This window comes from Poecilia reticulata, chromosome 21 (genome assembly GCF_904066995.2).
Source record: "Poecilia reticulata chromosome 21, P_reticulata-male-v2, whole genome shotgun sequence".
NCBI lineage: Eukaryota > Metazoa > Chordata > Actinopteri > Cyprinodontiformes > Poeciliidae > Poecilia > Poecilia reticulata.
In genome coordinates, this window is record NC_088850.1 from 12,511,612 (window position 1) to 12,536,924 (window position 25,313).

At 41.1% G+C, this 25,313-nt stretch overlaps 3 protein-coding genes across 8 annotated transcripts in view; 1 reads left to right on the plus strand and 2 right to left on the minus strand.

The window, feature by feature from the left end:
• The window catches only part of daam1b (dishevelled associated activator of morphogenesis 1b), a 49,447-nt gene extending 44,718 nt beyond the window's left edge, over positions 1-4,729 (plus strand). For all 3 annotated transcript variants that reach the window (XM_008397855.3, XM_008397856.2, XM_008397854.2), the window contains 6 exons: positions 399-567; positions 699-806; positions 1,423-1,483; positions 1,617-1,748; positions 2,726-2,896; positions 3,422-4,729. In XM_008397855.3, the coding sequence (XP_008396077.1) occupies positions 399-567; positions 699-806; positions 1,423-1,483; positions 1,617-1,748; positions 2,726-2,896; positions 3,422-3,634 (854 nt within the window). In that variant the 3' untranslated portion in view covers positions 3,635-4,729. The remainder of the gene's footprint in view (positions 1-398; positions 568-698; positions 807-1,422; positions 1,484-1,616; positions 1,749-2,725; positions 2,897-3,421) is intronic.
• On the minus strand, positions 4,727-8,336 carry l3hypdh (trans-L-3-hydroxyproline dehydratase). 2 transcript variants are annotated; one of them, XM_008397853.3, is made up of 6 exons: positions 7,992-8,336; positions 6,701-7,185; positions 6,447-6,616; positions 6,163-6,285; positions 5,827-5,964; positions 4,727-5,024 (listed from the first exon to the last, which is right to left on the minus strand). In XM_008397853.3, the coding sequence occupies exons 2-6, from the start codon at positions 7,176-7,178 to the stop codon at positions 4,899-4,901; spliced, it is 1,035 nt and encodes a 344-aa protein (XP_008396075.2). In that variant the 5' UTR covers positions 7,179-7,185; positions 7,992-8,336; the 3' UTR covers positions 4,727-4,898. The 2 variants fall into 2 exon arrangements, with proteins under 2 accessions (XP_008396075.2, XP_008396074.2); XM_008397852.3 differs by having other exon boundaries at positions 6,701-7,188.
• A 111-nt stretch (positions 8,337-8,447) lies between these two features.
• On the minus strand, positions 8,448-25,080 carry LOC103457585 (voltage-gated delayed rectifier potassium channel KCNH5-like). Of its 3 annotated transcripts, XM_008397857.3 has the most exons (12): positions 24,720-25,080; positions 23,315-23,438; positions 22,038-22,144; positions 21,811-21,939; positions 20,730-20,845; positions 20,255-20,647; positions 19,622-19,714; positions 18,568-18,997; positions 14,268-14,467; positions 13,299-13,551; positions 12,280-12,476; positions 8,448-11,447 (listed from the first exon to the last, which is right to left on the minus strand). In XM_008397857.3, the coding sequence occupies exons 1-12, from the start codon at positions 24,790-24,792 to the stop codon at positions 10,359-10,361; spliced, it is 3,204 nt and encodes a 1,067-aa protein (XP_008396079.1). In that variant the 5' UTR covers positions 24,793-25,080; the 3' UTR covers positions 8,448-10,358. The 3 variants fall into 3 exon arrangements, with proteins under 3 accessions (XP_008396079.1, XP_017157822.1, XP_081458631.1); XM_017302333.2 differs by lacking the exon at positions 19,622-19,714 and having other exon boundaries at positions 18,568-19,040; positions 20,244-20,647; XM_081602505.1 differs by lacking the exon at positions 24,720-25,080 and having other exon boundaries at positions 23,315-23,817.
• Positions 25,081-25,313: the final 233 nt, after the last annotated feature.

Here is a 25,313-nt window from a genome sequence, read left to right on the forward strand (position 1 = left end):
TCTTACTTAATTCTGTGGCCATCTCAGTCTCCTAAACTGAAGTAGGATGGCAAACGGCATCAGAAAGGACCCATGAGTCTGGACTGTCTCTCCTAAACAGAAATCCTCTCTCTCTGTAAGATGCAACCTTGTGAAATGTTATAGAGGACCAAGTGTTGTCCTATTTGCAAATGGGATTGTATAAAGGGTTAACGGCTGGAGAAAATAAATGTGCTCAATATAACTGTGGGATCTTTTTTCAGGGTGGGATCGTAATGCTTCAATAAAAAAATAGGATCTGTTTTAGGTTTTTTCCATATTTTTCCCAGGGTTGCCAGTAAAAATGTCTGGATTTTTTTTATTTTTATTAATCCACACTCCTGTCATTTTGACGCAAGCTTCCCATTTCTTTGTTTTAGCTCTCACTAAGGCTTCCAAGGAGATATTACACAGTAGAAACCTGAAGCAGCTGTTGGAGGTGGTGCTTGCTTTTGGAAACTACATGAACAAGGGTCAGCGAGGCAACGCTTACGGCTTTAAAGTGTCTTCTCTCAACAAGATCGCCGATACCAAATCCAGTATTGACAAGTAAGTTTGTCAGCGGTACAACTGGCGATATCTAAGTATGATAAGGAACTGAGAATGTTTTATTTTTCTGGTGAAGCTCCATTAATCAAATACAGCACAGTTACTCACTCCTTTGTGCCTCTTTAACTCAGGAATATAACTCTGCTGCACTACTTGATCACCATCCTAGAGAAGAAATACCCCAAAGTCCTCAAGTTCCAGGATGATCTGCAGAGTGTCTCCGAGGCAGCTAAAGTCAAGTATGTAAAAAAATATATATAAATTTTATTTTCTTTTTGCTAAATTGTTCATAAAAATATGTTTGTTTTTTTTAAACTACTGATGAACCCTGGATAGTTTCATCAAGGACTAAAGTCTTCCATCCTACCGCCACGCCACTCTGATTTTTTTTATTTAGACGGATGCAGAGTTTGAGTTGCAATCTTGAGTCGTCTTTAGACAGCTACATCACTGTGGTACTCTTTAACCATTACAAGTAAAACACACAGTGATTGTGTGGAAAACTAAGACTTTCAACTGCCTTCATTCACTGTAATTATGTTTTACTCCACAGGTCCCATTAATTTAATGTGTTTTCGTGACAAAGTAACAGTTTAAAAACAAAAAACAAAGCATAAATGATGCCATTTATGTATATAGAGAAATGTGAGATTTTTATTTTTTTTCCCCCACTTTTGTCACTGAGATCATTTAAATCTCTGGGTATGGTCCTCATCCGTTAGGTTTCAAAGCTAATACCTTTCGATTTCTTTTAGGAAGCATCCAATCTTCACAGTCTGCTATTAAACTGGTTTTAAGGAGGATCACTCCTCGCTGTAGGCAATTATCCACTTTCTCTGTTCTGTTTTATTCCAGCATGACAGAGCTGGATAAAGACATTGGCAACCTGCGCAGTGGCTTAAAAAGTGTTGAGAGTGTGAGTCAAACATTCATCTTACTATTACAGCAGTTACACACTTTTAAATAACACATTCTCAGCCTTTTAAAATATTGCTCAATTTACATTTTCATCTTCTTTTTTCTTTTTTTTTTTAATTTTACAATTACAGGAGCTGGACTTCCAGAAGAATCGCCCGCAGGAAGTAGGTGACAAGTTTGTGTCAGTGGTAAGCCAGTTCATCACGGTGGCCAGCTTCAGCTTCTCCGACGTGGAGGACTCTCTCGCCGAAGCCAAAGAATTGGTGAGTGGATCCAAAAGGATTGATTTCTGGAGGAAACCACATGTGAGCTGACGGGAGCGCATCACTGTCACTCCACGACACGGGCGCTGAAAGCTCTCTTCTGGTTCCTTCTCGGCGCAGCTGTTTCTACACGTGTCGTTGACCCCCATCAGTCACCTCTGTAGGAAAGCGAACAGCAGGGGGGGAAGCGTCTCGGCTTCCTGCTGCAGGACCCCTCGCGCTTTTTATTGGGTCCAAGAAACAGGAGCACAAGTCTAGGATCATTTCTCGGCTGGGGGATTACACCTGCCTGCTGCATAAACACGATATTTCATGGATGCTTTTTCTTCCTTAAAGTAAAGCGCCAGTGTTGAATAACAGAGGAAGCTTTAGTTTATTGGGTTGATTAAGGTAGTACTGCTTAAAGCTTGAGCATGTTTTTAACTTTTTTTATCTGAGATTATGACATCAGACTATTGGATTTATATCTGTTTTGTACATAAAAGTGCATTTAAAGTATCGATATGCTGCATTTTCTTATTTATTTCCATAAGATGTTAGAAAGACAACCCAAATGATGAAGTGACTGCTTTAAAATCCCCTTTAAAGCATCTTTGATCTACCTTATGGTTTTCCTGTCAGAGCTGCTGCAAACATCTCATTTTTAAAGGTATATATTCTCAGCGTGACCTCACATCCGGACGCTCTCCTTTTTAACTAGCTGCTCAAAACACCCAACAAACACATTGTCTTAATTTGAGGCTCTGGCTCCAGCCCCCCGACCTCTGCTCTAATCAGTAGCCAGTCATATCTAAGCTTAACTTGGGCTTCAAAGCTCCCGACTTCTGCTGCCCTGCTCCGATTTCAAAGGAGCCAAAAGCTTAACGAGTCTCCTGTAAAACGGTAGAAGACAGAGGAAGACGTGGTTCTGCTGACTGCTGCATTAAATCTAATCCCCTGTGCCCCTCTCTGTGTTCCTCTTCGCTTTGGTCCTGCAGTTCCTGAGGGCAGTGAAGCACTTTGGGGAGGATGCCAGCAAGATGCAGCCAGATGAGTTTTTTGGCATCTTCGACCAGTTCCTGCAGTCGTTCACGGAGGCTCAGCAGGAAAACGAGAACATAAGGAAACGCAAGGAAGAGGAGGAGCGCAGGGCCAAAATGGAAGCTCAGGTGTGTGACGTTGTTGACTGCAAAGTTTTGGTTTAGGGACATTTACACTTTCACTCAGAAGTCTAAATGGACATTTGTACTTTTATGACAGTTTCGATTTTTTTCAAGGGTGAAAAGTTCAACAACCAGGTGCACAAGTTGTCATTTTTGTAAATTTTCTCTTATCTGCAAGGGTCAGAACTATACATACAGACTCGGTTTAAATCTTCAAAAGCCCCAGATGAACATAATTAAGAGAAAACCAAGTTGCCAAATTGCCGTGCATAAACGGATAGATTGGCAGCAATGTGATAATTGAAGAAAGAGAGGACAAAAAAAACCTGTTCGACTCAGCTGTTGCTAATTTAGGTTCAGCAGATGAATGAAAACAAATGAAACTGTTCTACAGGTTTTATGCGCAGGAAAACCAACACTTTGTTAGATCTAAAACAGTGCTGTGCTGGAAATGATTCAGTCTCTTGTAAGTTAATGAGAATCCACTTGGAGAGATTTATAAATGAGCTGCTTGTTCCTGCGTGTCACCAGCTGAAAGAGCAGAGGGAGAAAGAACGCAAGGCCCGGAAGGCGAAGGCAAACGGCGAGGACGACGGCGGCGAGTTTGACGACCTGGTGTCTGCGTTGCGGTCGGGCGAAGTGTTTGACAAGGACCTGTCCAAGATGAAACGCAACCGCAAACGGATCAACAACCAGAGCACGGACTCGAGCAGGGAGCGGCCGGTCACGAAGCTCAACATCTAAAACGTCCGTCCCCGCTCGCTCGTTGTTTTCTTCTTCAGCATCGGTTTCCCGCTGGGTCGAACTGACCTCCGCATTCCTCCACACCTTCATCCACCACCACCCAGATAGGCTTGAATAAATCATGACCTCGCTGCAGAGCCGTGCACTACACAACACATTCAGTAACTTGTTATTTTTTTTTTTTTATCTTATTCTGTTAGATTGCCATATGAGAGGGGGCGGAAACCAAACGCTGATTAAACTTTGACCAAATCAGATCAGCTTGTTCAGACAAAGCTGGAGAACAGCCTCCCTCCAGGTGTGGGAGATGCTTGCGATTGTTTGATAAGATCCCTTTTCGTGCTGCTTTTCTACATCGGAATCTATGCACAAAACTGAAACGTGCAGCTTTTAGACTCATCCGGAGCCGGGAGAGGCCATTTTGTACAGACTTATTTCATGGATCGAAAGGCGGCCAGGTTCTGCTACCTGTGGTGTCCCAGACAGACTTGATGCTCTGCTGCTGCAGAAACATCAGAGGACTGAGACTCTGCGTTGTTGGGACACAAACTGAAAGTAATAGAGAAGCAGGGATTTTTCTATTCATTACTGATGGGGAGCATTTATTATATATGTGTGTGTATATGTTTCATTTGAACATTCTCCTGTTAAGAGCTGGCCTTGACTGTGTTGGTTTTTCTTTGTTGGGTGGGGTACTCTCACAACCTGCAGCCTCTCAACATGTGTGAACACTCATGTCATAAACAGCATATATCCAAATATAAGGGTGTGTGCTTTCACACACACACATAGAAATGTATAATTCTTATGCTAAATGCCATTTTAAGAACAGAAAACAATTCTTGAACTATATTTCCCTACCCATAATGAGAGTTGCCCCACTTTAATGTCTTTATTTGAACAAATTAAGTATGTTTTCAGCACACTGGCTGGACTTACAATGCATTTAAAAACCCATGTATAGGTAACTTTTGTATTTGAATTTCAGCTTTGTGAATCGATCCAGCGTCAAAACATCCCCACTCAACTTTTATAATTTAAATACTGCCTTCCATTTGATCGGATAATAATAGTAATAATAAATGGGAGAAATTACGTTTGAGTTCTGTGTTTATTCAACTTTAACATTTGTTTCGGTTAAAAATCTGTAGCTGAACATCTCACACCGCAAAATCTTTGACGCTCATATCAACCTGACCTCTGGCTCCACCTAGTGGTCGGTTCCCTGTATTTTCTAAGGGGATTTCACTTCTAGTGACAACATTCACTTTAGCAGAAACCCGTGGGCCAGCTCGTCTTGCGGCTCCTGTACGAAGCGTGAAACCCCGGTGTAGAAAGCTCGGCCGGCTACTTCCACCACAACTGCCCTGAAGTCGCCGCATCTGGTCTCCTGAAGAGAAACGGAAACGACAAGAGTTCACCTCGGACTGCCGGGGAAAAGGTTTGTGGGGGGTCGACACAGGAGGCGCCATCGGCTCATAAATCAGGCTAAAGCTCAGCTTAAGAGTCAGAACTGATGGTTTTAATAAGAATGACGAGAGCTTAGTTTTGCTCCTGTAGTGAACTTTTAGTCAAAGACGGTAAGAGCCAAAAATTAGAAAAACAAATTTAAAATGTGATTTTAGATCCATTTGAATCTATTTCAAGTTGCTGTTAACCTTTGCTTGGTGGGGACAAAAAGAGAGCTGAAATCTACCATATAGATTTGTTCTTTTATTTAAATTTTTATTTATTTTGGATTTATGTTAACCTAAAAATCTTCAACCAACAGGCCACTTACAGCATTGATTTAGTGTAAATATTCTAGACAGTCTTTTGCTTAAACATGAAACTGTTTAAGATCTATTCATTTGGTAAAACTTTGTATTTAATCAATAATTATGTGCACCCAGTAAAGCTAAAAAGGAAAAATATTTTAAAAATACTAAATAAAACTGTAAAACCCACGTTTTTTATGCAAATATATTTAAAAAATGAACGACTTGTGTGTAAATGGTTGCCACACTGATTCAAAACCACGTATAATTGTCTTTCCTCTTTACAAGTATGCATGCACTAAATTGGTTTTTGCCAACCACATAAAATGCTAATAGAATAAACTGATGTTTTTGGTTATAATTTGACAAAATGTGGAATTGTTAGGGACTGAATACTTGTGCGTAGAACTCTATCTAGATCAGGATTTCTCTTGCCTCAACAGCTTTTCCCGTAAACTGGGATCCGGTGGCGCCGCTCTGGAACGTCCTGGTCTGGTTCAGCTGGATGAGACCTTTGTGGTACTGAAGAGCAACTCGAGCTGTAACACCTGAGCCAGTAGGGCTTCGGTCCACCTGGTGGGGAAACGGATTACATGTTTAAGAATGCATGCTTTAAGCTCAGTACAGAAATGAGAGCTTAAATATGACATCTGCAAAAACCAGAGACTGAGGGGATGGAGAATGGGGGCGGGGGGGGGACGAGGTGGATTGGTGGATAGGAAAATGGATGATGTGAAGCTGGTTTTTCCAGATTGTGCAGGGACCCTGAACCTGAGCTTCGGCGAATACGCAGATGTTGGCGGTGGGCTCGGGCGAGAACTGGTCTCTGCCGTCTGTGAGGATGGTGCCGTAAAGGAACGCCAGGTCGTCGCTAACTGGATGGTGCAGTTTCACCTACCAAGGAGAAGAGAAAGGAGGAGGAGAATGTGGACAGACAAGTATGTGGACAAGCTCGTAAATAGCATGCACATGAAAAGGAAGCACTCTTTCTGTTAACATCCCTGTGGCTGACTAGATGGTTTCCTTTTCAAGTGTAAAAAGAGAAAGTTTCCTACCTGGGATTTGACAGCTCTAGTCACCGCCGTTGCTGCGTCCACCAGAACCCGAGTCTTGGACCGCTTCACATCCAGACCAAACCTCTGTGCATCAACAAAGGCGTAAAAAGCTCCCCCGTAGCTGATGTCCACCGTCACCTCACCAAATCCTTCCACTGTCACCGTCACATCTGGTGTAAAGTTATTTAGTCAGACCTGTGGAATATAAAACCACCTGACCACAATTTGAGTGTAAAAAAACAAAAACATCCAACCTGTTGCAAAGGCAAACGCCGGCACGCTCAGAAACCTCACCGCTCCTGTTTTACCAGCAGAGTACTGCACAAAGGCCTTCACCAGCCCACAGGGGCAGTGGATGTTCACCTGCGTCTCCGGCGAGCGCGGCTCCTTCACCAGCTTGTAGTCCACGGCGAAGCGACCCAGGGCGATGACGGCATGTCCGCACATCGTGCTGTAGCCCTCGTTGTGCATGAACAGCACCCCCAGGTCGGCCTCGGGGATCTCGCTGTCCACGATCAAGGCCCCGTACATGTCGTAGTGACCCCGGGGCTCGAACATCAGCACCTTCCTGAGGTGGTCCAGGTGCTCGCGGGCGTACCTGCGCTTGGAGAGCACGCTGTCACCTCTGACCTCTGGGTAGCCGGCGACAACGATGCGGAGAGGTTCCCCTCCTGTGTGCATGTCGACCACAGAGAGCTCGACTCCCTCGTGAGGAGGAAGCTGCAGCTCCATCTCTGAACTCCTCAAAGAAATAAAATAGCACGCAAGGTTTCAGCATCATTTGGACTTGATAAAAGTTTAGTTCAATGCCTCCTCACACCACAGGAGAAAGGAAAATAATACACAATATCACCAAATAATAGAGTCCGCCCTAGTGTAGTTTATCTCGGTATAAATCCAGATGTTTGAGGTTTGAGAATATTAGTGTACATACAGCATCCTGAAGACCAAGGGACACAAGGAGGCCAGCTGAAAAGTTTAAAACAAGGTTCAAATCTTGGAATATTGGCTTGTCTTGGAAGATTTGAACGTCCCACAAAGCCCCGTTTAGGAGTTTCGTTCGGACGAAAGTATATTTAGGACTAGTTGGACACTCTGTACATTCTGTTTGAGCTCGAGCTGCTTTGTCAGAAGAATCTGTAAACATTTCCATTACACAGAAAAAAAACCTAAAGCTGTAGTCGAAGCAAAAGGCAGCCTTAGAAATGCAGACTAAACTTTTTGCTATTTGTATCAAAGAATAAATGACATGTAAAACATGCGTATGGTTACAATGACTTCACTTAAAACCCAAACAAAATACATTAAAATTTGGCGTTGACCAAAAGTGAAAAAGTTGAGGGGGAGTGAAGCCTTAATTATACAGCGGGTGAGCAGGCATTACGGGTTGGTCTTTTGCAGAAGTTAGTTTTGATTTTTATGAAAAGACGCTCAACAACAAAACCAAAGCAAGGAACAGCTTTGAAGTTGTAGTAGCGACCAACAGCAACACAGGAGCAGAGACAGTCGCTTCAACATAAAAACAAAAAGGAGGAAAATGTTTACCTGATTTAAAAATATTAAAAAGGTTCTTTGATTCTTGCAAAACTTTATAAAAAATTTTATTCGTCTTCCAGTTATTTTGTTACCAACACAAAACGGACCAGAGAGGATGGGAAAAAAGGATCAATAGCGCCACCTGTTGTTCTGGATGACTAAACGACGTTTAAGATGGGATGGTGCGGTGAAGGGTCAAGTTTATATAAACAAGAAAGGATTTTGACACAAATAATAACCATAACTGGGAGCGATAACCCAATTATAAATTTCTTTAATAAATAAAATAACAGAAGGTGATCTGGGATTTAAAAAGAAATCTAATTAAGCCTTTACAGTGAAAAAAAAAAAAATTGTAAATAATAAAAGTAAACCTTAAATGTGCTGGGTGTGTGAAATAAAAAGCAGACCGCCACATTTTATTTCACATTTAAAACGGGGAAAATTATACTTTTACACAGACGATAACGAAGGAAGACATTTTTATTCATCTGCAAACTGAAATAAATAATAAAACTATGACAAATTATATTCTAGGTCATATCACAACCTTTCATATTTCCATGCATTTTTTTTTTTTTTTTTTTTGGTGTGCTGGGAGTTTTAGCTGCTCGTCTGTAGCAAAAACAGAGTTCAGAATTGTTTCCAACTTTCATGAGATAAAGATGTGCTACATAGGAGACTAAACAACAGATGGTGAGCAGGAATCTTGTTTTCATTATTCATTTCACAGCCGACAGGCTCCCTCAGATGCATGCAAGGTCGCTAAATAGATCTAACGTAGGACAGATGTACCAAATCGGCCAGCATGCTAACAACATCACAGCTTACACTAACTTAATCGGAAGTCATCTACAATTAAATGCCAATTATTTAAATCAGCTACCTGTAATAAGCGTACCTGAGCAAGTTTAGTTACATGTCAGAATAAATAGTGAGTTTAATACAGTTCTGTTTCTATATCTGAATTATACATTACAATGTTGCAATCCTTTTTGAGCATGGGTAAATCCGTTTGTTGAACACTTCAGTAGTTAAATGTGTAGATCACTAATATACTGTTATGTTTTTCACCCTTTAGATTTCCATGCTCTACTAGTCTGTGTCAGAACTTCTAAATGACACTAGTGTGGGAAAAAATAAAGGTCAACCCTAACAGGTACTTAATTGTTTAACCTTGATCAGTCCACCTCTGTGGGAGGCTTTTACTTTATAAGGCACATACAGTTACCTGACTCCAGGGGTGGTAGCTATAGTGAGGGATGAGGGGACATAGGGGAGACATTAGACAAAGTGACCGATCCATTGTGCATGTGCAAATGTTGAGCATGTTCCGATCTTATACGGAGAGAACAAAAAGTCAGAGCGGCTCCCATTTTCTCTGAGACACAAGCAGATGAACGACAAAAATATGCACATTGACATTGGTAAAGTAAATAGTTCAAGAAGTCATGCTGTGCTTTGTTTTCTTTTTTTTTGACATCTTAATAAAATTTGATTATAAACTGTCTCTGGCAAGGTTTCCTCACAGCTCCTTCAAAGCAACGCTGAAATAACTCGTCTTTACAATAAATCCTTTGGACCACAGAAGGGGTCCGGGGGCTGTCTTGGTCTCATCTTGAGAATGGTTTTCCTAATCTAGGATCAACTTATGTTCTAGTTTCTTTTTTTGTTTTGAAGCCAAGATCAAACAGTCTTATGTTAATAAAGTGACCAGATATGAGAAGATGATTTCTCTGTTGCATACCACTGGTGTCATTATTCCTTCTAACATCACTGTAAACACTCAATTAAGGTGGCATTTCCTTCCTCCAGCCACTGGTTATTATCTCTAACCAGGTTGTGCTCCTTTGTACCGGTTTGGGGAGAGTGGGGTCTATTGGAGTTGGGTTTGTAAACATGCAAATCTGAGCACCCGACATTTGCAAAACCAAGCATCTTAAAATGAAATGGCGACATCGCCACCCATCAAACACTAACCATTGTTTTCCATAAAAGAAAGGAGTTTTTTTGTTTTCTTATTATGTCCATTTTAACTAAAGTGATGGTTTGGCATCCTTTTAAGAAAACACCGTAACATGCATAAACGCTGCAGAGCAGATAATGTGGTGCTTTAAAATGCATAAGAAGTTTCAACAATCAGCTGTATTTTTACTTGTTTGTTTTTTTTGTTGTTGTTGTTCATAATATGTTTCTGTGCCTTCTTGGCAACACACCGCCGTACAAAGTGCATACAATTCTGAGAAAAATCCCTGGGATTTGATGCATAGGTTACATAAAGTAATGTCAGCATGCAGTCACGTTTTTAGTGTTCAAAATGCCCTCCAGTCCAGCAGAAACATGCGGGTTGCCGATCAAAAATATACAGATGTTGAGTCACAAAGATTCCTCTTCTGCTTTTGGCGCCACGACCCTAGAGGACGCCATCACGTCGTGACTTTTTATTTTCGCCTTGGAAGAAGTCGGAGGCAGCGAGAGTCTCCGTTTGGACGACAGCAACCTGAGGACTTCGCTCACTTGCGACTCGAGGAGAGACAGCCGACTGCTCAGTTTCCTAATGTCTCCTTTCAGCTCCAGCTTGGCCTCGTGCAGCGTCATCTGCAGCAGGGATTGTTCAGACACCGGCTGGAGGAAGGAGTGCCTCAGGGATACCTCCGTGTAAACCCCCAGGCTGTGCTCGAAGGGACTCCTGTCCAGGGGGCTCTTTTCCATCGGGCTCCTCTCAAAGGAGCTCCGGGAGTCTCCAGCTCGGTCGATGCGCAGGTCACTCTTTGTGATGCCGCTGTCGCAGGAGTCGGTTTTGTGCAGGGCGCTAGTTTCCTCTGCCGCGTCTCCTGCTGTGTTGCCGCCCTCCGTGCTCCCCGTCTGTCCGCCGCCTTCTGATTCCTGGCTCTTTTTAGAAGCTGCAGGCTCCTCTGAGGCCTGCGGTGCTTTCGAACACTCCTCCGCTTTCTGCGTGTCCCTTTCCTGCTCAACAGCAGGAAGCGCCGGTTCAACAGATACGGCACTCTTGAATCTCGCCCACCCTCGCCCCCCTCTGCTGCTGGCTCCGCCTGCACCCGTCCCACCGCTCTGTGCAGGTTTTAAACTCCTCTGACTAGGCCTCAATTCCATGGTCACTTGGGTGCATAACTGCTCTGACTTTCCAGAGTCATTGCACTCTTGGTGAGGAGAAGTCGCGCTGCCTCTCCTGCCTCCACTCCCTGCTTCTGAGCGCATGTTGGTGCCGTGCTCCTGCTGCTGATTGCAGGAGTTTGAGTCGGTGTGACCGTGGTGCTGCGGCTCCATCTGGATGCAGTTTTGGTCGGAGTAAGGGTGCGTCTCTCCTGGCGCTTGAGAGTCCCTCTGCTGCCTGAACCTCTGGAACAACTTGCGAACGGGGTGATCCTCAGGAATGGAGAGCGCCACCTCGCTCCTCTGCCGCTCCTGCTCTCTTTTCACGTCAGCGATCTTCCTGAAGATCACCTGCAGGGCAGAAATGAAGGCAGTCAACAAAGGCAATCTGTGAGCATTCATATGTATCTTGACAGATGCAGCTATGACGAGAAATTGAGTACAAGATTAATCCACCTATTTTGTTTTGTAAAGTATTATATATTTAGAAAATAGACATTTTTACAGCTACTTATTTCTACTGAGCACCATGTACTGTTTTCTTACTGAGTAAAGGATTTGCAGGTCACTTCCTTTCTCTATTTATTTTTCATGCTACATCTTACAGGATTCATTTATTTTTCGTGAATCAGCAGGTTTTGTCCTCACGAAAGCAAACTTTACACATCTAACGAGTTTATGGGTAAAAGTTAAGCCCGTGCAAACAACAACAAAAAAAGCGCTTAAAGCACCTTGAATTAATAATATATGATATAAAATCTATATAATACAATCAAAGTGTCATGAATCTTTTAACATGCAGCTACTTGTTTGGATTCAGAGCCGCTTCACTGCGCCTGTGATTTTATTCAATATAACAATTAAGGAACTCTAGGTCATTTTTATTTGTCTGCTTTTGACTCTTCATGAAGTAGCTCCTTGATGTGTTTATGACTGAATTGTTTCAAAATGTTCCAGTAGCCTCCATACAAGCAGAGACCCGAATCGACTCGGCAAGGAAAAAAAACGTGAATAATTCATGAGATGTTGATTAGACATGGTAACGTTACAGGATCATCTAAGCAATTTACCCTAAAGATCAGAAAGTAAAACATCTGACATATACTAGGGTCTTAGTAGAATAAATAGTGCAAGTACAGTCTCGGGAAAAAAACCCCAGTGCTTCCTGTGACATTTTTTTTACCCGTTTCCGTAGGTTACAGGTCAGGATGAGATTGCGGGAGAAGGAGTTGGCAAATGCGGTGTAAAAGTCCAGGACCCTCATCAGAGCTTCTCTCCTGATGACGTGCAGGTCGCAGTAGGTCAGCGCTCGCACGTTGGCGCAGGCCCGGGCCGGCGTGGTCTCCTTCCAGAAGACGTCCCCGAACACGTCCCCTTTACCTGGACGGATCCAGACGCCGTCAGTTTACAAGTAAAAAGACGAAACATGTTTTCATTTGAATCCATGTTTTCTCTTCTCCAGAATGAACTACGTAGCACCTTGCAGAAAGCACCATATGTTTGTATATATTGAAGAGGCTGAAATGCCTGTTGTGATAGAAATGGCATAAAAAAATAAAAAAAATCGTTATAATTCCGTATCAAAAATAAGATGGTAGCTCTGGAGGAGCTGCACAGATTCACAGCTCAGGGGATGGGGGAGAATATGTAGAAATCAAAATTGTTATTAATAAACTTCACAAACTAGCTTTTATGAAAAAATGGTCGGATGAAAGTCATCGCTGAAAGAAAACTGCAAGAAAATTAAAAGTTTGCCCCAAGTCATGTACAGAATTCAGTAATTCAGTCTTGACCTATATTGGTAGAAATGTTCGTTTCTAGGTGAGTATGGTGAATACATGCTCCTAAAAGTCTTGAAGCTGAAATTGCAGCAAGACATGGCGAATCAAGGGGGCGGGATATATACTGCTCAAAAAAATAAAGGGAACACTTAAGTGTTCGTTTAAGTGTTCCCTTTATTTCTTTGAGCAGTGTACATTCACACCACACTTTTCAGATTGCCCTTATATTTTCCTCCTACGTCAAAAATCAATTGTCTACGCAGCATGACGAAAAGTGGCGAAGCTCAGTGGAAGTATTCGTTAACAAGGTAACGGCAAGATCAAAAAGTGGATGTTGACTGGTGTAAATATGACATAATGAAATCTCTGTCCAAGTTTAACATTTCAACATAGGTCCAAATAACACCCAGCGTTGGGTTACCGAGTATTGCGATGACCTCGTCGTCCTGGATGACTTCGAGGGAGCCGGAGACAACAAAGCAGAGCGTGTCGACGCTTTCTCCGATATGGAAGATGAGGTCTCCCGGCGCGCAGTGCGTCGTCTGAAACTCCACGGCGAGCGAGCGCAAGCAGCCGTCGCTCGCCAGACGAAACGCCGGATGGTCGTTGAACACCTGCCTGTTGAGGTGCACACAGATGTCGGCACGCATGTCTTTAGGACAGATGGAGAGGACCTTTGGGAGAGACGGAGGAAAAAAAAAAGGGCTGTGACATAGATGTATAAAAAGCGTTTTGATGGCTGCTTTTAATGTGGTTCCTTAACCAGAGTGTTTGTAAATATATCAACTGGCAATATTTAGAAATCCTCTCTATAAGTTACCTCCATTTTACTTGACATGGACTTAGCTGCAGAAAAGTACATTTTAAAGCAAAATGTATCAGATTTTTTACAAAGATGCTTCTGGTTTGGTCAAATAAGCATTCTTAGCTTAATGTTAGCAACACCTGCAAGGGTTTCACAGGTAAAATGTTCAAGGAAGGAGAACGACCCCACGCCAGAGATGCAGAACATTTTAAATGCACTTCGTTCTGCGTTTCAAATCTCTTTGTAAATGTAGCACACTTATTTATAATACACAGACTACAGCACTTCAATAATTAACAAAATCCTCATTATTAAGAGATACAGTATGTGCAAGCCTTTTAGGCAGAATTGATTTTTTTTTTATGCAAATAAAAAGAAAACCTATAGGTACATTTCGGGAGAGAGGAAGAGAAAAGATGATGTTAACGGTTTGTATTGATTTTTTTTTTTTTTTTTTTTTTTTTTTTTTGCTTCTTGTTGATGACTCAGCTTTGAAGAGACATACCATTTTTTTCTTCTTTTTTTTATTACTTCCTAAAAGGATTAAATAGTGGCTGTCTGTGCTGCGAGCGTCAGCCCGGCTACCTTGTCTGTGTCGATGCCTTTAGACATGGCCCAGGTGGAGACGATGAAGTCCATGACGCGCTCGCTCAGACCTTTGGGAACCTGGTAAAGCTTCAGGAAGTCGCGCACGTTGTTGAGCATCTCATGGTATCGGTTTGTGTTGGTGTACATCTGCTGGAAGATGGTGGTCACGTTTCCAAAGATGGTGGCGTAGAGCAGCGCTGAGAGGGAAAATCAATGCACACGTCACTGCTGTGGAATGATTTCTCATCAGCTTTTTGCGTACTGGCTAAAAGAAACGGGGTGTCTCTGCCACATCTAAATTTGACAAACTAAGAGGGTGCAAGTTACAAATGTCCTGTTACATTTATTTCACACTTCTAACTGAATAAATGCTTACTAGTTGGCAAAAATGTGTGGCATGTCAGCTAAACAAAAAGCTGTTTTTCAATTCTTTACACTTCATAATTATCTCTCTTACTTTTACAGCAATCGTTTTGTGCACATTTTACTCAAGATAACACAGAATTTGAAACCGCCTAACCACACGCATAAACCCAGTGAGTGCCGCATTAAGCCTTTATGATATAATTTCCACTGAACGTTTCTTCGGTAAAGAGTGCCGCGCTGCCGTGACCTCAAAGAGTCAGTCAGTATCTCATATAGTGACGTTTTACCCACTCAAGGAGAAAACTTTCCACTCATCACAGCAGGAGCACAGAGGTTAGGATGCATATCTATCGTGATGGCTCATTGTCCACTTCCTTCCCCCGCGGCCTGCAGGCAACTCTCCCTCTCTGCAATTGTTTCTGTGGTTAATAATCGTATCTGTAACAGGAACTTCATCAGCTGCAACTGAAGCGGACATGGCGTTGTTTTTTTTGACGGGGTCCCAGTCCGATTGGGCCACCAACGGAGCGATGGGTGTTTAGTGTGTAGGATGCACAAACCTCGGAGCGCGGCTGTCACTTTCTGAGTCCTCACTGGTTTTGTTGCATCACTTTTCATGCTGTTTCACTGGAGTCGCTTAAAGGTTAAAGGTGCAGCGATGCTACTCAATGGATGGTGAAATTAAAGTGAGCAGTATGCTGACACCAGTTTATGTTGCAATTTTTCTCAGTCTCTTTGGTGGATCTCTCTGATACGAGGTTTAATGTTACTCCAGCCTCCGCAAGATTTAGTCTCTGTGCTTCTTAGGAGAAGTTTATCGTTCCCTACAACAAATTGCAAATCCTTTTTGACTTCCATACAATTATCTTCTGTTTTATAAAATTACAATGTTTCTTATGTCATGCCAATCAAAAAGAACTACACTTATGGATGATAAACAGTCATTCACTTTAAAACAAGTAGTTCTCATTTCAGTAGCTGTCAATATTTATCCCAAATTCAGCATTTTCTCTTAGATAAACCTCAATTTTCACTGATTATATTGTTTAATGTTGTGCGCAGCTTTGGTCAAAGGGTCTTTCTTATGTTTGCTGTAAATACCCGTATATTTTGTTTCAGAAAAATGCTGTGACCAAATTAGAACCGTGAGGAACATATGCAGTAAAAATGAAAAAGATACATATTCAGTGTCTGATATTCATTTCCCTCACTGTAGATTTTAGACATACTGTAGATTTCAAATGACTGCAGTGCGTAGCGCCGTGTTGAGCATTTTCAGCAAGCGCCACCGAGATCTGACTTTTCTTGCGTTGGGACGCACGTTTAGATGAAAACATGACAAAGCCGTCTGACCGCCTCGTTCATGAACAATACTGTCGGGGCTTTTCAATTTGATGACACTTGACATTTTCATTGGCACGAATGCTGGCTTTTGAGGAATGAAGCATCTATTTTGAGCAAGTGACACACTTTTGCAGATAAATGTGGATTGCTGGTGAAGGCGAGAATGATATCACCTCACAGTTTCTGTAAGCGAACCAAATACTCACAGAGTTACATAAGCAAAGAAATAAAACTTAAAGAGCGGCGTATATGCTGAGCTAGATATGAGTGGCGTTACGCAACAGCACAGAACATGATCTGTGGTGTGATGAACTGCATCGCGTCTGCATCCGCTTCATGCTGTTCTAAGGATTTGAGGTCAGCTCTGTGAAAAAAAAAAAAAAATAGCTGTTTTTAAATCACAGGAGAAACTTATGAAATAAAATCTGATTTAATTCCTTGTTTGGAAATAGTTTGAAAAGGATTCATATGAGAAACTTAGCACAGAGACAATGGTTTTGTTTGAGATGGAGGAACCTTCAGACAGACAGGCTGTGATGGGCGCTGAACATGTCACTTCTTATTATCAACAAAATGACTCTTAAAAAACTCAACTGGGGTTTAAGGCTCCAGTGAAAGAGGAGAACCATGTAATTCTCTTCGTTGAAATAAGATTCAAATTTGTGGGAAGTTTTTTTTTATCAGGTTAATATAATTCTATTTTTTTTTTCCAACTTATTCTTAAAGCTTTACACATTTGTCGGACTTGTTTTCAACAAGCACGCCTCAGTGTTTATGCATAAGCTTATTTCAACTGCAGATCAACATATATATATACATATAAAGGTTAAATAAAACAATCTGAGCACACAGCTCATGCAGTTTAGGCATAAATTATCCACATGCTGATAAGATGATTGTAAGAAGATATGCAACCTTCCCCGTCTAACATATGCACCATATGTTGCTATACTGACAGCTGTTACGTAGCCAGCAGGACTGCAGAGAGCACACTGCCGTGTGCAAGCAAGTGTGTCCAGACTGTTTAATCTCTTTTTTAAGATTCTGCTCACTCATTATGAATGGATGAATGCGTGAATGGGATAAAAACGGCATCAACAAATGCATGTCTGGAACCAGACGTTTACGTACATCCGTCATGAGAATGTAACAGCATGTTGAGTTTGGCCTTTAGTTGATGATTTTCAACTATTTTTCCAGGTAATTTAAGAAAAAAACAAACAAAAAAAACTCTCAGGCTTTTGTTTCACTTTGTTGTGGATTTCTCTTTAAACAAACCAGGATTAAAAATTACTGTTACAGTCTAAGATATGCACACAGATCTCTAACTTTCTTTAGCGAGTTCTAGAGAAACCGGACACTTTTTTGTAGCCATCAATAAGCTTCTGGGAACATTTTTGGTGGATATTTGAACTTTATTCTTGTGGGAATAGAATTTACATTAGTTGATTTCCTGCCGCAGACCTGATTTTTTATTTATTTATTTTTTTTGTCTAGTCCACAAATTTTTAATTGATCTAAGTCTGAGTCTCTGGAGAGACTGGAGGAATGAGGAGGCTTGGATCACTGCTGGAACACACACTTCCAGTCATATTCAATACATTACAGTTTTGTTTGTCAGAACAAAAGTGCCTTTCAAAATAACAACCTTTAAGTCAGTATTAAATTATTTTTTAATTAAGCCCACATTTCCACTTTAAAAAAAAAAAATATTTTTTTTTTTATTGGTCTGATGTAATATTCTAATTTTAAATGTTTTCATTAGCATCACAAAGGCTTTAAAACTCCAAACAGTGTGTAATTAATCTATTCAACGTGATAAATTCCTGAAATGACTGGACTTAAAACATCTCACACAAACTGGCACCCAGAAATGAAAAGAAATGGATTAGGATGTTCAGGAACAACCCAGGAGCCATCAAGGTTGAAGCCTATAAATAAGTAGAAACTGCCGGGAAGCCAGTCTCACGCTCTAACAGGACAAAGCCAGAGGTCTGTTGGCCAGAAAATCAACCAACTGAAAGGAGCGCTACTACTTATTAAACTATTGGTCAAATATCCAGCCAAAATAATGTCAGAAGTTTGCTACTGTCTACCAAAACATAAATAAATACATTTGCTACATATTTAAGATATTTGATGCCTTAACCAAATAAAAGTGAATGTGTTTGTATATTTGAGCCTGTATGTATAAGTCTGAGATGACTATACACTGCTGAGTTGTATGCTTTGTGTTTTTCTAAATGTTTCTCATTTTTCTAAATGAAATATCTGCAGATGTTGCTTCTAGATTTCTCCTCTGACAAGTTTAAGCATTTTGTCTCTGCCTCTGCTGATTGTTTGTAGCTCCGTAACGTTATATCACCCGTTACTTGCTTGACGTCGTCTCAGTATCTCCGCTTACAGTCGCTCAGATCGGGCTACGGTAATGATGGTACTGTAAGACCATTGCGTAACATCAGACCTATTAGATTTAGTTCCACTCCAGCTGACGCATTACGTCCCGTAACGATGTATACGAAGGAGCAAATATATTCCAGAGGAATTTCTGCAGACTTTAAAGCGCTGTGGATAGATGAGTACTCACAGCCCACCATCATCATAGCCACGGAGAAAATCTTCTCTCCATCTGTTGTTGGCGCAATATTGCCAAATCCAATGGTGGTGAGACTCGTCATGGTGAAATAGAGAGAGGAGACGTACAGGGTGTCTTTGCCGGGGCCGCCTTCCCACCGACCCGTGCCGCTGGCGTTGTACCGGTAAGGCTTTCCGATGCTCATGGCCAGCTGGTAGAGCCAGCTGTCCGTCTTGATGCTGTTGGTGGTCTCGTCGATGACCTCGTAGTCCCCGATGCTGTACCAGATGCAGGCGAGCCAGTGGGCTACCAGGCCAAAGACACACACCAGGAGGACCAGGACGGCCGCCCCGTACTCCAGGTAGTGATCCAGCTTCCGGGCCACTCGGCCCAAACGCAGCAGGCGGATCACCTTCAGGGAGCTGAAAAGGCTGCTGAGACCCTGCAGGACAAAAGCACACGTTATTCTAAAGGTTTGATCTGTTCTGGAGGGAAGAAAACGAAATTTACTGTCAGGCCTTGCCTTGTTTTCTTTAACAAATCACTTTATTCAAGACATTAAATTATTTACAGAAGCTGTAAACCCAACAGGAACAAATTTTGCACATCAGCGTTTAAAAATGAGTTGTCAAAACAGAAACCTATTGTCACATCTGGCAAACGGGGAGCATCATAAGTTAATGTAGCCACCTGGTGAATATAAGCCCAATATTGACCCTTCTGTTAGCTCTCTTTAGCGTCCATCAACACCAGTTGGCAAAACATATATGCTTCGTTCATCCAGTCTGCCACCATAAATGGCTGAGTCACTCATCGGTTCCTGCTGTCTCATTCGTCTCACATGTTTCTAAATAGCACACGAGTGTTTCTGGCCTAACAGTGAGCCGTAGGGTCTGTATAAAGAAGAAGAAAATGTTTAAACTTTTTCCTCACTAAAGGTAAAAATATTAACCATCCCATATAGCTGCAACAGCTAATTTGGTAATAAGCATTTTTGCTTTAATAGCAAAAATGATGAGCTTTTTAATGCAAGTCCGGACAAACTGGGGGGGGGGAAAGGACTTACTGGAAGAACAGAGTCCTCTGCGCGAGTTGTGTTTCTGTGGAAATTTGAGAAGTCACGGAGATGACTTGCCGGGGAGGCATGAGGAGTGACGTCCTACAACGGAAAATAAAACGTGTGTAAATATCCATGACGAGATCATCTTAGAAAGAATTAAACATTAAAATTCTCCGGCAAACAGCCGCAACAGCAATTTTATTTTGATTAGAAATCTAATATTTATGCTTCAAAGCTGACGAAATACGTTTTTTGGAACTTTGCACTTCTCAGTATATTTTTCTTGAATAATTTTATTTTGTAAATGTTTTACTTTTTAAAATTTTGTCTTAAACTCTTGAACGCTCTGAAAGGTTTTGAAAATATATACTAAATAATAAAATGTATAAATAAAGCATTTGCTGGGTAAAATCAAAGTTCCATATTATTATGGAAATCTGACCATTAAAACTGAATCTAAAAAAAAAATCCAATGCTCCATGTAAAATTTCCAATCTCTAAGCAGGTGAGATTACCTGAGCTGACCCTTGAACCCTGAAATTTGACATGATAAGCCAGGTCAATTTCTTCTCAAACCCGACCTAAAATTCAATATGGCTGCTTCAAACATGATAAAAGCTGCAGTAACAGGCCGTTTACCTCCTCCACATTTTCAAAGGCGTTGATGATGTCGTAGGGCAGACAGGACAGCAGGTCGATGACGAACCACGTCTTCAGGTAATTCATCCGGATTAGCTTTGCGTCTGAGATGACTTCTCCAGCCGGACCCACGAAGGTTGTGTGGAAGTTGAGCACAATGTCGATCAGGAAGATGACGTCGACCACGCTGTCCACCACCAGCCAGGCCAGGTTGTTGTGCTTGGTCCTGAAGGAGACGTTGTAGGGAACCATGATGGCCGTGTAGAACGTGAGGATGAGGATGACCCAGTCCCAGGTGGTCTTAAAGGTGCAGTAGTGGAGGATGATGTGTGGAGGGGTCTTTGGCGCCTCTTGCTTGTACTGAGGGAGGATGTCTGAGCCCAACTGGAGAGCCTGTTATTGAGAGGATCGTGTGTTAAATGCCGGCGGTGCAGAATGACTTTCCCACGTTTTCAAGTGGGTTTTTTCTGCTCACCTCAACCAGTCGGGAAGGCTTGTGGCTGACCTCAGGTTTGTTCAGAGGCGCTATCTGCTGCACCAGGTTGCGGTTGTTGGTGAGTGCCCTTGTGAGCCTGGCAAATTTGGTCCAACCTATGGAATAAGAGTTTCGTCAAGGCAAATGTGCTTGAACATGTTCTCATTTTGTCGGGTTACAATCTTGTTAGATTTATTAGATTTTATTAGACTGAAAGAAAGATTGATTTGGATTTATCTTCAATAACGGTTGCTCCGATGCCTTTAAATAAAATTCAGCTGCCTTGTTTGTTTACCTTACTGAATTAATAGACCAAATGATATCCCAAATTTCAAACATCTCAGGGAGCCAAATTCAATATGAAATTACTATTATTCTGAAAATGAAAGAGTTTATGACTGCAAACCTACCAAGATGTTATAGAACTGAGTAGTGATTTCATATACAAAAGGAACAAGAAAATATGTCACATAACTGTTATGTTACCTGCAAAGACCTTCAACATGAGAATTACAGTAATGTCACAAGAACCGGGTAAAATTGTTGTTTTAGATAACAGGAAATAGAACATTGCTTTGTTCATAAAACTGTGATTCAATGAGGCTGAATGAAATACAACCAAAGGGGGAGGGGGGGCATTTTGATAGAAATAAACCACTGAATAAGCGATTCCAAATCCACTTTTACAGGCTAGCATTTTGGGTTTTCTGAACTGCATTGTGGGTAAAAACCTGCTCTTGTTTTGGGTTGTTGCTGCAAAACCTCTCGACAGCATGTTCGCACTGTTTTCTTTCTTTTAGCTGCTTGATAAGCGCTCTTCCTCCTCTCGGAAATGGCCCTGAGGAGACCCTGAAAAACCCACTGTTCACTGACCTGAACACACAACACCTGGCCACTTCTGTACTAAACACCTGGAGAAAAACGTCAGCGAAGTCACCCGTGTGCGATCAAGAGGTCTGAATGGACTTCATTTTCTGTCTTTCATTCAAGTAGTTGTGTTGTTTAAGAAAAGCCCTTAAGTTTTTGGACGGCAATTACAGCAAAACATGATTAAACGAGGTAAAGCCCCATTTGGCCTCACCTCTGGCTGAATCATCTTCTATTGGCTGCTTAAAAAGTGTAATGTCTCTGAAGGTGCAGAGGAAAAGCACCACCTTGTCATTTTCATTCCTGATCGGTGCGATCTGCATGTAAAGCCATATTGGTTTTCCTGTCGGGGAGTAAAACAGAAACAAAGAACTGCTTTGTAAGTTGAGTAAATATGAGTTAATTGTGATTTTGTTTTTAACTAAACATGTTCGCACTCACTGTTTTTTGTGTACAGAAGCACCTCGTGGAAATTGGACTCGTGGCTGTCAAATGTTTGCCTGATTTTGTCTAAAGTCTTTTTGTCGGTCAGGTCACCGTACATGAAGCTGCAGAAAAGGAAAGAGAGAACATTTTAAACTGACTTTTTTTTTTTTTTTTTTAAATAAAACAAAATGTATAATTGCGAGGTTTGGTTGTCAATTATATATCATCAAAAGGATTTAAGTAAATTTAAATTGAATATCAGAATGTTTTCTTTCCTGCTTTAATCATAAATGAACCTTGATTTGGCTGGTGGGAGGAAGCTGTATTGATGTTGTGCATGCACAAGGCATGCAGCCATATGAGTTCTAGATGAGATTAACTAAACTAAACAAAACCATTTATATCAATCACAACCAAGAACAGAAAAAAAAAACATTATTTAAATCAGTGCACTTTATCGGAAAATAAATGTGTAAATCACTCCCAGCTTCTGGATCCAGATATTTATTTTATAGTTTATTTTGGTAAATGGGTTTAGTTGTGATTTTTATCAAGGTTTTTAATCATTCATTAAAAAGCAATATTCCTCTGCATAGGAATATTGCTTTGTTTTTTTTAGTTTTTTTTATTTTTATTCAGTTTCCTAGTTTAGTTTGGACATGATTCATCATCATAATACCTTTCTTCTGTCTGTGGTTTATTGTCAAACTGCAGTGTTGTATTTTCAGCAGTACCTTTTGTTTCTTTAAAATAAATGTGACTTTTTTGTGATCCTGGTAGCATACTGTGGTTTGGTCTTGGCTCAAACACATTTCATCTTCAATCACATGGCCAATTAGTCACTATTTTTGCCCTACAACTACATTAAAAGTCCTTCTTTAGGCAAATTAACTTCTCTGTTGGAAACAAAAATTTGTCTTTTGTTGTTTTTTTTTTTAATCTTTATTCCCAAAGGTGGTAAGGAAACACCTTGTGTTTGATGTAAAACTATGATTCAAAACTAAAAATTAAGTTACTCTATTTGTCCTATAGAGCTGGATTAGAATCTGCAAATTATCGCTTTACGTGCTTCTAATGGTTTGATTAACTTATCATAATTAACTGAGTTGAGATTAATAAAGAAAAATCAACCTGGCTGCAGAAACTCGGATTCTAAAAAGTTTTTCAACCCTAACATCAATCAAAACATGAGTACTTATTCTTGGGGGAGATGAAAAACTTAAAGATATATAGCACAGACCGTCCACTCCAGCTTGACATTCAGCTTCATTAAAGCACAGATGGTGTCTTACTTGCATGTGCTGCTCTTGTGCATGACCTCGGCTCTGTGGTAACCGGACAGCTTGCAGAATCCATCGTTGCTGTATACAACTGGCCAATCTAGGATCTGCGCATTGCCCAAAAGGAAACTGGTTTCTGACAGAGTAGTAGAAAAGAAAAAAAAAAGGAAATTTAGGTCTGAACATCCAGAATACACCTCGAGTGTCCACAACATTACACAAACTCTGCTTATACTGTGCAAAGAGTTGCAAATTATAACACAATCCAACACTGACACTTCAAATTTCTCCACCTGAGATACTTAATGGAGATAAGAGGCCATTCATGTCTACAGAAAGCCTAATCTGAAGCTTCAGTGAGCAGAAATATTTGCTGATAAAAGGTTTACGTTCCAGCCTTAATGCAAATTAAATATTGATGGCCAGCTTCAAAGTTTCCCAGCCATGTAACAGTTAAAACACAGACTGCAGAATGGGGAAGTAGAGATGGTAGAGAAAGAGCACAAAAGATTTCTAAAATCTTTTGTGCTTTAAGGTGTTGACTTAACTAGTACTGGAATAAACACATGCTCTGCCTGCTTAACTGATGAGGCCTGCATCTCCATTTGCTACTAACCAAATGAGGGAAACAAGCAAACAAATACAGTTATCACACAGTCGGCATGTATAATAAAAAGGTTCGCATGCATCATCCAGAGGCTCCCATGAAGACTGTGTCTGCCATGGGATGTTGCAACGGCAGAATCATTAAAAAAGCATTACCGTAAGACATTGCTCGACTGAGGTGAACAAGTAGAAGCTATATGGCATAAATCACATTAACAGTCCCTTAAGTGGAGAGAAAGAAGCACTAGTTTAAAAATGGCTGCAAGTTGAGTCTGGCAGGGCATGTTTTGTGCTCAGTGACTGTGGGCGCTGATCTAAAAGAAACGAAGAAGCCTTGAGGTTTTTGTAGTGTTTACTGACAATGCCTATAGGTTTTAACTTGTTACATTTTCTAACTTAATTATAATCAAAAAGAAGCTAAATAACAATAAAGCAGCCGGTGGAGTATAACTTATTTCTAGAAGCTTTACACTTGGGGCGTGACTTTAATGTAGACAATACGAATAGAGAGTTTTACTCGTTTTATTTCACTGATTTCATCCGACGAGTTTGAACACCAGAGGTGGGTTATTACATAATTAATCAGAGCGCATAAAAGTCAGGATCCGGAGAAAGAAAATGAACCGCTTAACTCACGAAAGAAAGGTTTTTGTCCCCCTGAGAAGCACTAAAACACACTTTAATATCATAGAACCTAACACAGCAAAATAATAATAAAAAAAATCAATAAAAAAAAGATGCAACAGAATTTTAGAAACATTAAAAGGACAGCACTTTTATTTATTTCTCCGCTTTTAAGTGTGAAACTCACCGCTCGAGCGCCTGACGATGTTTTCCAGGAAAGTGTTCTGCGGAGCCACCAGACCCCTCTTGCCTCCATGCATGGTGGAGGGATCCGGGCAGAGACTCGCTGATGCGCCGAGGTGGTGGTGGTGCTGGTACCCACAGCCCAGTCTCTGCAGACTGCCCCGTAGCAACTCACACCACGTACGGTCAAGCACAACAGAGAAGAAACAGCATATCCGGTGGACAGTTTTAAAAAAATAAAACCTCCAATCCTAGAATGAAGAAAAAAAAAAAAAAATGTCATCACGCAAACTGGATCAAAGGTTTCAACTGGATTATGTTATCCGGTCTCCACTAATTAATGGCCTGTTTTCAAACATATATCTTAAAAATCACAATTTGATATAATAGGGCTTGTGAATAATATGTTATATAAGACTCGCTGATCCATAAGCTGTTATCGTGTTCTTACACAAATGCAGACATTTTTTTTTAGACTTCTGGCCAAGGTATAGCAGATAACATCTCTCAAAAACAGATTAATATAGGTAATAAAATATAATATGACCTGATCTGTGTACAGATTCATGTGTTTTGAACATCCGCCATACCAGTAATA

Coding starts and splice junctions, on each gene's coding strand:
- l3hypdh (XM_008397853.3), bottom strand. CDS start 7,178: ATGGAGCTGCAGCTTCCTCCTCACGAGGGAGTCGAGCTCTCTGTGGTC. Junction 6,617..6,700: donor GGCGTTTGCCTTTGCAACAG/GTTGGATGTTTT, acceptor ACTTTACACCAG/ATGTGACGGTGACAGTGGAA. Junction 5,965..6,162: donor GCGTATTCGCCGAAGCTCAG/GTTCAGGGTCCC, acceptor TTTCCCCACCAG/GTGGACCGAAGCCCTACTGG.
- LOC103457585 (XM_081602505.1), bottom strand. CDS start 23,517: ATGTTGTGGACACTCGAGGTGTATTCTGGATGTTCAGACCTAAATTTC. Junction 18,998..19,621: donor CAGAGGACTCTGTTCTTCCA/GTAAGTCCTTTC, acceptor TTTGTCCTGCAG/GGTCTCAGCAGCCTTTTCAG. Junction 12,477..13,298: donor CGAGGTCATCGCAATACTCG/GTAACCCAACGC, acceptor GGATCCGTCCAG/GTAAAGGGGACGTGTTCGGG.